At 47.1% G+C, this 10,587-nt stretch overlaps 1 protein-coding gene across 3 annotated transcripts; it reads right to left on the bottom strand.

Moving 5' to 3' along the window:
• Positions 1 to 2,197: 2,197 nt before the first annotated feature.
• On the bottom strand, positions 2,198 to 6,446 carry IBA57 (iron-sulfur cluster assembly factor IBA57). 3 transcript variants are annotated; one of them, XM_083878872.1, is made up of 4 exons: positions 6,410 to 6,423; positions 6,165 to 6,253; positions 4,996 to 5,339; positions 2,198 to 3,898 (listed from the first exon to the last, which is right to left on the bottom strand). In XM_083878872.1, the coding sequence occupies exons 1-4, from the start codon at positions 6,413 to 6,415 to the stop codon at positions 3,507 to 3,509; spliced, it is 831 nt and encodes a 276-aa protein (XP_083734998.1). In that variant the 5' UTR covers positions 6,416 to 6,423; the 3' UTR covers positions 2,198 to 3,506. The 3 variants fall into 3 exon arrangements, with proteins under 3 accessions (XP_083734998.1, XP_083735000.1, XP_083734999.1); XM_083878874.1 differs by having other exon boundaries at positions 5,007 to 5,339; positions 6,165 to 6,446; XM_083878873.1 differs by having other exon boundaries at positions 6,165 to 6,438.
• Positions 6,447 to 10,587: the final 4,141 nt, after the last annotated feature.

The following is a 10,587-nucleotide window of genomic DNA, read 5'->3' as shown; positions in this document are numbered from 1 at the left end:
CTTTTTTTTTTTTTCCTTAAAACCCTGAAAGATCAAAAAAAACCTCAAGCAGAGATGAAGGAAAACAGAGTAAGTCCAGACATTTCCAGAGATTTTAATAGTAGGAGGAGGGAGCAGAATTTCACACTCATCTGGCCTGGATGGACAGAGGGAAAGAGAGGAAATCCAGACACAAATCCACAAAAACGGTTTAGGCAGAAATTATTTCCATTGGTTTAAGAACAGCAAGTTAGAGCAAAACAACCCCAAGACTTTTCCTTGAAGGGTTCACAGTCTAAAAAAGCAAAATACCACACAGGGAAAGGGTTGGAAAAAAAATAATAAAGGATTTAAAGCCAAAATGTAGCATTTGTCTTTGGTTCTATCCAGCAGAAACTGTGCTCCCAAAAATATTAATTAATTAGAAGTAGTAGGAGCTACACCCTCCTCTCAAAATAACACTCAACATGCCGCAATGCCCATGCAGAGAGTGTTTTCAGCAGGAATTGTTGGGAAAAGGGGATGAAAGCTGCCCAATTTTCCAGCCCTGAAAAACCTGAAGAAATTGAGTCTCTTGGAAAAGCACTAAGGCAGCCTGTGAGCAATAAATCCTATTTGTGGGCAGTATTTGGGCACTCCCTGAAGGGCTGAAAAGGTTCAGCACTGGCAGAGCAGCAAAAAAATCCACTCAAAATACTGATATTTAGCTAAAAATATTGGTGAGGGCTTTTTAAAGTGATCCAGAGTGAAGATGCTCACAAAAAACCTGGTCAAAGCAGTGTGAATCCCTATGAGGAATTGTGTATTTAATAGGGAATAGCAGTGATTTTAATAACCTGCAGTAGAATATATATATGTGTCATATTATATATGTAATATTATTTATATTTATATATTTATATATATATTTATGTAAAATAGAGTAGGCTGAAGTCTAAGCAGTCATTTTTCTGGACTCCTCACCACACCAAGGTAATTTTTTTTTTTTTGCATTTTACTATGACAGGGAAGGTAAAAAATGTAACAACGAAGACAGGCACTGCTCCTAGAAAATGAAAAAAATAATAAAATAAAAGAAAGTAAAATAAAATAAAAACAGGAAAAAAAAAAGAGAACTTCTTTTTCCTGAAAGCAACCATTTCAATTCCCCTCTGCCAGTGACTCCTGTCTTATCCCATTTGGATTTCAGGTTATTCCAAGTGTTTGCTCCACTCTTTTCCCCCAGAAAGCATCACTGAGGCAGAGGAAGGGGGAACACACAGAAAAAGGGGATCAGGGAGGGTCCCCACATTTTGCAGCTGTTTGGATTGAGTCTGGAATTTGAGCAGGTTCCCCTTGGGGACTGTGCTGGTGCTCAGGAAAGATTTCCTCAGTGGAAAAGTCAAGCCCTGAACAGGCTGCCAAGGGAAGTGGTGGAGTCACCATCCCTGGAAAGTCCAAAAATGGGTGGACGTGGCACCTGGGGACATGGATTAGGAAGTGCTGTTAAGGATTGCAGTTGATGATCCAAGAGGTCTTTTCCAGCCTTCATCATTCCATGGCTCTCAGAGAGGCAAAATCTCTGCAAAATCAGCTCTTGCAACCTCCAGCCCCAAATTCACCTGGCTAAAATCATTAATGGCTGGGAAGGAGAATAAAAACAATTAAGGATAACATGGATTTGGGCTGCTCCCCTCCATTTTTTTTTTGCCCAGGAGGCATCAAACACCTCTTCATTCCATCATCACCTTCTTCAGTCTAACCTGGTGTCACCTGCAGCTGCTGGCAGCAACAAAAGCCTTTCAAACACTGTGAAGAAGACAAAAGAAATGTGTGTCCAAGGAAGAAAAGATTCAGGGTTCTCCCCAAATAGAATTTATTCAGTGTTTGTTCGGGCTCTGCTCACCCCAGGACAATAAAACCATTCTGAGTAGGCTTTGCACAATGGGTGGCAGAGAGGAAAAGCTGCTTTAAGCGCAGCCTCGCCTTTGTGGCCTCTGGAGGATCTAATTTAATTTATTTTCCCAGCAGAAAGAATCTGTTAGCAATCCCACACCTGACCAACAGTCTAAGCCATGGCTCTTATCAACAACCCACCTGAAAACACATTTATTCTCTTGTATGTCTTCACTCTAATTAAAAAAAAAAAAAAAAAAAAAAAAAAAAAAAAAAAGCATCTTCTCTATCAGAGGAGTGACATTAAAATCAGAGGCAACAATTAATGAGGTTTTCCACAGAATCATTTTACAGCAACCATAGAGTTTTAATCAATATAAGCATTTTTTTACAGACAAATTCTTTTCACAGTAACACTGAAACAGAGGCAGAATGTGGATTTTGGACGGGTTTTGTTACAAATATTCATGCAAAGGATCTTTTTTTGGGCAAAATGTGATCTCACCTGGGCAGCTCTCTCATTGTGTAATGGATTTATTGCAATACAAAAATACATCACTGCAGGTCGACAGGGTCAGGAGGCACAGAGCTGGTTGGCTTTGGAAGAACAGAGGAATATGTTGCAGCAAGAAGAAAAAATTGGGGAAGCAGAGCAGTGTTGGCAGCCACAAAAAAAAAAAAAAAGGGAAGCAAAGAAATGCCAAAGCATTGGGCTGCTCTGAAAACCCTTGGGGTGGTGGATGGAGAAAACCTCAGCAGGGACAGGGTGTGAGAGGTACAGAGAGTGTGGAGGTGCAGAGCCAGAACAGCAGAACAGGGTGAAAATCCTCCCTTGGGAAGGCCAGGCTATTGAAAATATCCCTTTCCTCTCCCAAAAAATGGTTTGAGTGAAGGGAGCCAGAGGAACTGGCTGTGCCCCCTCCACTGGCACCAAAGCAGGAGACAGGATCAGGTTTGAGACCTTTCTTTCCCAGCTGGGATGAAGTTAAAATCAAGGTCTGACACATGAAGCATGAGGTGTTCTTCTTCCTGAACACAATTCCAGTGGTGGGAAGAAATGCCAGCCCCATCAGCAAAGTTTAAGAAGCTCAATGCAAGGAGAAATTTGCAGCAAAAAAAAAAAAAAACTTCAGCCTGAGAATACATCTTAATGAGAGCAGCATGATCTCCACTCAAAAAACAAACAAACAAACAAACAAAAAAATTAATAAAATTATAATACCTCAGAATGGTTATTCTGAACTGAAAAAAAAAAAATAAAATCAGTGCATGGAACAGGGAAACTCCTGCTCCCACTGCTTCAGCTGGAACACACAGGGAGGGAGCACAGACTGAGGGAGTGAGTGTCAGCCTGGAGATCCATCCAGAGTCCATCCCAAAAACACGGGACATCCCCTAAACACACAGGGACCAATCCAACAACTCACAGCACCCTTAAAAAAGCGGGGATTACTCTCAGGAAAAGCTGCAGTTCCCTGGATTTGTCTCTCCAGGGCGCTCAGTGAAGATCCAACCCAGCCACAGCTTTGGGTTCCTGCTGTTAACTCCAGATTTGAGGAATCCTGCAAGATCCCCCCTTCCCACCAAGCACATCCCCAAATTCCTCAACCAACCCAGTTTTTCCCTAAGGCAAACGGTGCTCCCTCCATCCTCTATTTAGCAGCAGCTTTGGGCCACCACTGGGGTGTGGTGGCTTTGAGCTTCACTCTGTCCTCTCCCAGGTTGATGCAGAGCGGCTCGTTGGCATGAGCCAACCTCAGCAGGGCTATGCCCAGCTCTCCTCCTCCAGCACGGAACTTGCCGGCCGGTTTTCCCGACTCGGTGAGGATGTCGGCTCCCTCGGGGATGCCGGCGGCGGGCAGAGGCTCCGGGAAGGCGACGGGTAGCAGCCGCTTGCGGATGACGCCCATGTGGTGTGTCCTGGCCGTCAGCTCCTGCCCGATGTAACAGCCTTTGGTGAAGCTGATGCCGTTCATGAAGGCCAGGTTGGATTCCAGAGGGAGGGCGATGCCAGGGGGTAGATCTTTGACCCCTTCGGGAATTCCTAGGGTGAGAATAAAGCCGGCAGGGAAAGGCTCCTCGTTAGGTTTGTGCTCTTGAGTTGTTTGACTCATTCTCAGTTTGATTTTTTTTTCCATCCCAGTTTCAGCACAGGACCATCACCTCTCCCTCTTAATTTAACTGATTCTAATATTTATTAATTAATTTAATTAAGTCATTAAAATCATTATTATTTAATATATATTTATATTTCTATATTTAATATATTATATATTAAATATATATTTTAATATATATAATTACATATATATTGGTCAACGATATATCATATATTACATATTATATTATATATTATTATATAATATATAATATATTATAATTATATATTATATTATATTATATATGCTATATACAATATAATATATAGTATATGTTATTATATATTATATAATATTATAATATAAAAATATATTTATTAATAAATTATATATAATATAATTACATATATGTACATAATTACATTATATATAATTTATATATAATATACATTATATATAATTAATTATATATGTATATAATATATACATATATATACACATATACATACATATATATACACACACACACACATATATATATATATATATATAAAAAAAATATTATTTATTATAATCCTTTATGAGCACAGACACACTAAAGTCAAAGGCACTGGGGCTCCCAGAATTGAGATCCCTGTTCAAGTCTCTTTGGCCTCGGAGTTAACTCAGCAAATCCAGCCACAAAATTTTTAGGAAACCAAGTCTGGGTGTTTCCTTTCCTCCCTCAGCAACAAGCAAAGCACCCGGGCTGTGCGTCATCCCAAAATAAGCAAAATTACTCAAAGCACAGAAGCTTCTCTCTAGGAAAATGGATAATCCTGGCTTTCTTTTAGCATTCCTGGCCAATCCCCATAATCTGAGTAATAGACAATTATAACCCCAGACAGAATTATAACCACCAGGTCACTTTAACACTCAAAACAGCAATTAATACATGTATTAATTAACAAATTAAATGCATTAAAACATAAGAATGAAGAGTTTATAACCTGTTCCTGCCTTATATCCCAAAATCCATAGTGAAAACAGGGCTTGGCTTTACCTTGTTTATACCTGTGCCTGTGGTAATCCTGGACATCTCCAACTTGACTCCCAGGGATAATCTCAGACAGGTTTGCTCCTTTCTTTGCAATCAGTCTCCAGCCCATGACTTCTGCCCTGGGGTCAGGGGTTAAGATCAGAGCCGGGTCTGCACATTTTGGGAGGGAACTGGAGTCCCCAGGCTGTTCCCCAGGGATGACAGCCCACAGGGAGAGCTCAGGGCAGGGGGCAATGGTGACTTTCCTGCGGATCTTGTAGAGTTTCAGGTGTTTCTGGATGGAATCCAGCACGCTGCTGTCGCACTCCAGCAGGAGGTGAGGCTCCTCTGCAGGGCTTCTGTGGAGTCTGAAAAGTCACACACACCGCCCAAGGTCAGCGTTATAAATGAAAATAAACAGTCATAGCAGCAGGAGCCAAAGTTGGGTTTTTATTTGGTGCAAATCCAGAAATCTGGGGAGTTTTTGTGGCACACAGGGAGCAGCACCCATGTCCCCACAGTGAAACACCTGAACTGTTTCAGATACACACCTGCTGTGCTCTGTCCTAGCAAACACTGCCCTCACTTCTCCCAGGGGCAGAAACAGGTCTGGATATATGGAATTCTCTATCCTAAACTGCAGTGAAGGGAATTTCAGCTTTGTTCAGCTGTGCCTTCCACTGTCACAGAATCCCAGAATGGATTTGGGTGGGAAGGGACCTTAAATCCCATCCAGTGTCACCCCCTGCCATGGGCAGAGACACCTTCCATGGGCAGGCTGCTCCAAGCCTTGTCCAGACTGGCCTTGGACACTTCCAGGGATGCAAAGGAAGCCACAGCCTCTCTGGGAGCCTGTGCCAGACCTTTTTCACGCTCACAGGAAAATATTTTCCCAATATCAGTCCCCTTGGAAGGGGCTCTGAGGTGTACCCTGGATCCTTCTCCAGGTGAGCAGCCCCAGCTCTCCCAGCCTGGCTCCAGAGCAGAGTCAATATCCACATCTGCTGCGATGACCCGCAGAGGCTGCACCAAGTGACGGCAAACACACACGGAGGAAGCGCTTTTTAAAGCACATTAATGTAGAAATTGAAGCCGGAAATGTCACACGGCGGTGACAGGAACCACCCCCCACCACCCCCTGCAATGGTTTCTCCCAGCTGCCCCCCCCGCCCAGCCGCGCCGCTTGGTCTCACCTGTACAGGATGACGTCATAGAGGCAGCGGCCCTGCACGTTCAGCGCGTGCGCGTAGAGCCCGGGGGGCGCGTCGCCCGGCGCCACCAGCTGCGTGACGTCATTGGTGAGCAGCCCTTGCAGGAACACGGCGGCGTCGGCGCCCCGCACTCCCAACAGCGCCCGGCCCAGCGGGAAACAGGCGGCGGCCGCGCCTCGCCGGCCCCGGCACCACCGGCGCAGCCCGGGCGCCGTTATTGCCCTCACCAACATGGCGGCGCCGTCAGAGACTCCCCCCGCCGCCGCCGCCGCCCGCCGCTGCCGCCGCCATCTTGTGTGTGTCCGCCAGGAGGGCGACACCTGCTGGCGGGGCCGGGGCGCCGCGGGGACCGCCCCCTTCTGGCAGGCCACGCCCCTGTGTAGTGATCACGCCCCCTCCGGTGACCAGTCAGCTCAATGGCCACGCCCCCTATGTTTGGCCACGCCCCTCGGAGCCGGGTGTTCCCCGCGATCCCGAAGGAGGAATTTGGGGCTTCTCCAGCCTTTCCCGGCCTTTCTCGGGTTTCCCGCCATGGAGCGAGCAAGGGGAATAGCCCAAAGCGCCGTCGGGGGCTGCCCAGCCCAGTTCTCGCTGTCCCGCCTGCTCCCCGTTTAATTAGAGAATCAGTCAGGCTGGAAAGGACCTCCGAGGTCATCGAGTCCAACCATGTCAACTAGACCTTTACATCCAGTCATTCCCTAAGCACCTCATTTCCTGCCCCTGCCGAGCCTAAAATCCACTGGACGCTGCAAACAGAGAGGGTACAGAGCCATTCTCCCCCTCCAGGTGCATTTTGATTATCAGGGTGGAAAAGAGACTCCAAAGGTTCCTGTTTTCCACTGGTTTGTTTCCACAGGACTCAGCAGCTGCCCTTCATTCTCTTCTGACACCCTTAGAGAAACTGTCAGCACTGCCGTATTGGAGTAAATGATAATGTTTGGCAGTGGGAATTTGTGCTGAGCATTGCATGGGAATAAAATCATGGAATTGTGGCATGGCTTTAAAGGTCATTTAGTCCAACACCGTGCAAGGAGCAGGGATGTGTTCAGTCCATCAGAGCTCAGAGCTTCAGCACAAACTGATCTTGAATATTTCCAGGGATGGGGAATCCCAGTTAAAATCCTGGAGCTGAAGTGCTCTTTCCCTCCCTGTGGAATGTTCACCGGCGCTCTGGGAAGTGGGATCTGAAGGAGCCGGACAGCCCCGGCTCTGGCTGCGGCTCGTTCCGCTGGAATTCATCCCACAGTCCGAGGAATGGCCGTGAGTCACCGCTGACATCTGCGATTCCCCTTCTCCAGTGGCTCTTATAGGGTTTGAGGCCATCCCGCCCCTTCCCGCTGCCAACCCCGGCACAGGAACATCCCTCTGGGCAGGGAGGACCCGCCTGGCCCCGAATGACCCCCCCAAAACCTCCAGGACAGGCACAAACCCACCGACCCCAAAACCCTGAGTGAAGGGAGATTCATTTTCCAGGAGCTGAAAATGAGCTGTGAGTTGATCCAGCTGGCCCAGGGCAGGGCTGGGCTCTCTCCCCTTGTGCCCCGGCAGTGATAACCTTATCACACATCCCCGTGTCCCAGCAGTGCTGAGAGATGTGGGGCTGTTCACCCTGGAGTTGGGGGCTGGTCCTGCAGGTGGAGAAATAAAGATGCGGACAGAGGTGACTCGAGGTGACCTTGGCTCTGCCCACACCCTGGCATGAGCTGTGCATCCTAAAAAACGGGGCTTGAGAGAACCTGCCTGGCTGTGGGGCAGCTGAAGGAGCAGAGAGATCATGCCCAGAGTGGTTCTTTTCTCTCCCTGGAAGTGGGAATGTGCCCAGAGCAGGAGCTGGGTTTGCTTTTTGAAGAAGGGGAGAAGTCACAAATCTGGGGTGGAACTCCAGAGTCCAACAGGCACCATGAACCCACATCTGGATCCAACTTTGTGGCTTCTTTTGCCTGTTCCACATCCCTCCTTCACCCTCTGAGCTGTGGGGATCATCAGTGGCCATCCCACAGGCTGCATTCCCAATTCCCTGCATTCCCAACCACCAGAGGGATTTGTTTGTTGTATCAACCTCCGCGGAGATATTTGAAAGGGCAGCAAGGGAAATAAAAGTGAAAATGGGAAACAATCAGGCAGCCAGTTTGAGCCTTTATTTGTTTTACCACTTCCTACTGCTTTTATTCCCTTTCCTCTGGGTTTGATTTTCTTTTCTCGTGGAGCTTTGCAGCCAGTAAAATCATATCAAAATATTCCAGTGTCAGAAACTACAACTCTGCCAGCTATAATGCATTAAATCAGCCCAGGGGATGGTTTGAGACAACCCATAGTGTGACACTGAGAGCCCTGGGAAGGTTTGTGCCAGCCCTCAGTGAGTGTGTGCCTGTCTTCACTAAAAAATGGGGGACCTGAAGCCTGGTGGGAGGGACAACACAATTCTCAGAGCTTCCATGACATTCATTTCTAGTGGAATTCTAGTGGGAGCTGTCCCTGCCTGTGGCAGAGGGTTGGAATGAGGTGATCTTTAAGGTCTCTTCCAACCCAAACCCTTCTGGGATCCTGATGTTGCCCCTGATGGATCATCCCCCACCAGCTTTGTAATTTCTGGAGGTGTTTTTGGAAGGAGAGGTGGTGGCAAAGAGTGACAAGACACAAATTCCCTCTCACTCAGTGAGGTGTGTGAGGGTGGCTCAGGATCTCTTCCCCCAGCTTCCTTTGGTGACAAAGGGCAGAGATTCCCTCCCTGTCCCTCAGCAGCCCCTGGGTGGTTGCACAAGCTGCCAGCAGCCTCCTGCTCCATCAGCTTTCCTCTCTCTGCTCTCCCACTGCCCAAAACCCTGGACAGCCCCAGGCTCCCACTTGTGAGGGCTCATCCTTGGCATTTATTTGTCAATAACTCATCCTCACCAGGGATAACCTCTGCAGCCAGCCCTGCAGGTTAATGCTGGCAGAATAAACTCCTTTTCTCCAGCTTTTTTTTTTTTTTTTTTTTTTTTTTTTTTTTTTTTTTTTTTTTTTTTTTTTGGTGTTTTAAGTACAAATCCTCATCCACAAATCCACTTGAGCTGCAATTATTCCTCCTTAACCCTCTGCATGAAATACTCCCTGAGCTGTGCCCTGGGAGGTCAGCCACAGGCAGCTGGGACACGAGGCTGTGGTAAAGCATAGCAGCACTTCTGGGACAATATCTCACAATTTTGGAGAGGAAAACAAGGATTGTGGCAGGCCTGGGCAATGCAAAATCAGTGGTGACAGAGGGAAATTGCCAGTACAACAGGCAGGATGCAGGGATAGAGCAAAGTGGAAGCTGAGCTTGGAGGGAGTGAGTTTGTGCATCAAAAAAAGCTGTTCTGAAAGGAAGGTGGGCATCAGTCTTTTCTGCCAGGGAACAAGTGACAGAGGAAACACCCTGAAGTCACACTGGATGAGGTTTAGCTTGGATATTGGGGAAAATTTCTTCACTGAAAGAGTGGTCAGACATTAGAACAGGCTGCCCAGGGAGTGGTGGGATCACCATCCCTGGAAATGGTTAAAAACCCTGTGGATGTGGCCCCTGGGGACAGGGTTTAGTGGTTGTGGAAGGAACCAAACCATGCCCTGAGCTGTTTTTGCATTTCCCTGGGAGGAGGGATTAGGAGCCAGTGGGATGCTGTGACTGGAATTCTGTGTGCAGAGAGGAGCAGACAGTGAAAACGATGGGTGTTGTGATCCCACAGAGAACTGGAGAGTCACTGGCAGTTTTAGTCTGGCTGTCCAAATAAATAGGAGGGGTTTCCATTGCTCTGCCTGTTCCCAAAATACTGCTGGATGGGGGCTTTTTTTGCCATTTTCCCTTCTGTGAGTCGGGATCAAGCCCCAGGGCAGGGACACCTCCCACCAGCCCCATCCAACCTGGCCTTGGCTCTTTTGTGTCTCATGGTGGGACCACATCCTGCCCTTGCCAGAGAAGTTGTCAACTTAGCTCAACTTCCAGAGAAACAGAAAAAAAAAAAAAAAAGCATGTTTGAGCTCAGATTTTTTTTTTTTTTTTTCCCCTGAGGACATTTGGAGAGGGATTATGAGTGAACCGTATCCATGGTTTAATGGGAGGAGCGGAGATTGAAGTTTTGGAAAGCCAGGCTCTCTCACAGAGTGCTTTCCCATCCTTTGCTCAGCCTGAATCATCAGTTTCTCCCAAAGTTTTCTGGCTTTTCAAAGCCCAGGCTTCCCTCAGTGGTTTGTGCCTAGGGATCTGCAGGCAGTGATTCATCAGGGAGACAACGCATCCCAAACAACGCGAAGGTCAAACGCTTCTTAAGGCAAAACTATTTTGTGATGATTTGTGGCCATATCAGGGAAAATGGAGCTCCTGCGTGGCTAAAACAGCCCAATCAGAGATGGAGAAGGATTTTTGCTTATTGCTCAGAGCCCTTCTCAAGCA

This window comes from Zosterops lateralis (genome assembly GCF_965231275.1).
Source record: "Zosterops lateralis genome assembly, chromosome: 1".
NCBI classification, from domain to species: domain Eukaryota; kingdom Metazoa; phylum Chordata; class Aves; order Passeriformes; family Zosteropidae; genus Zosterops; species Zosterops lateralis.
Note: the sequence above shows the minus strand (reverse complement) of the source record. Positions and strands in the feature narration are given on the sequence as shown.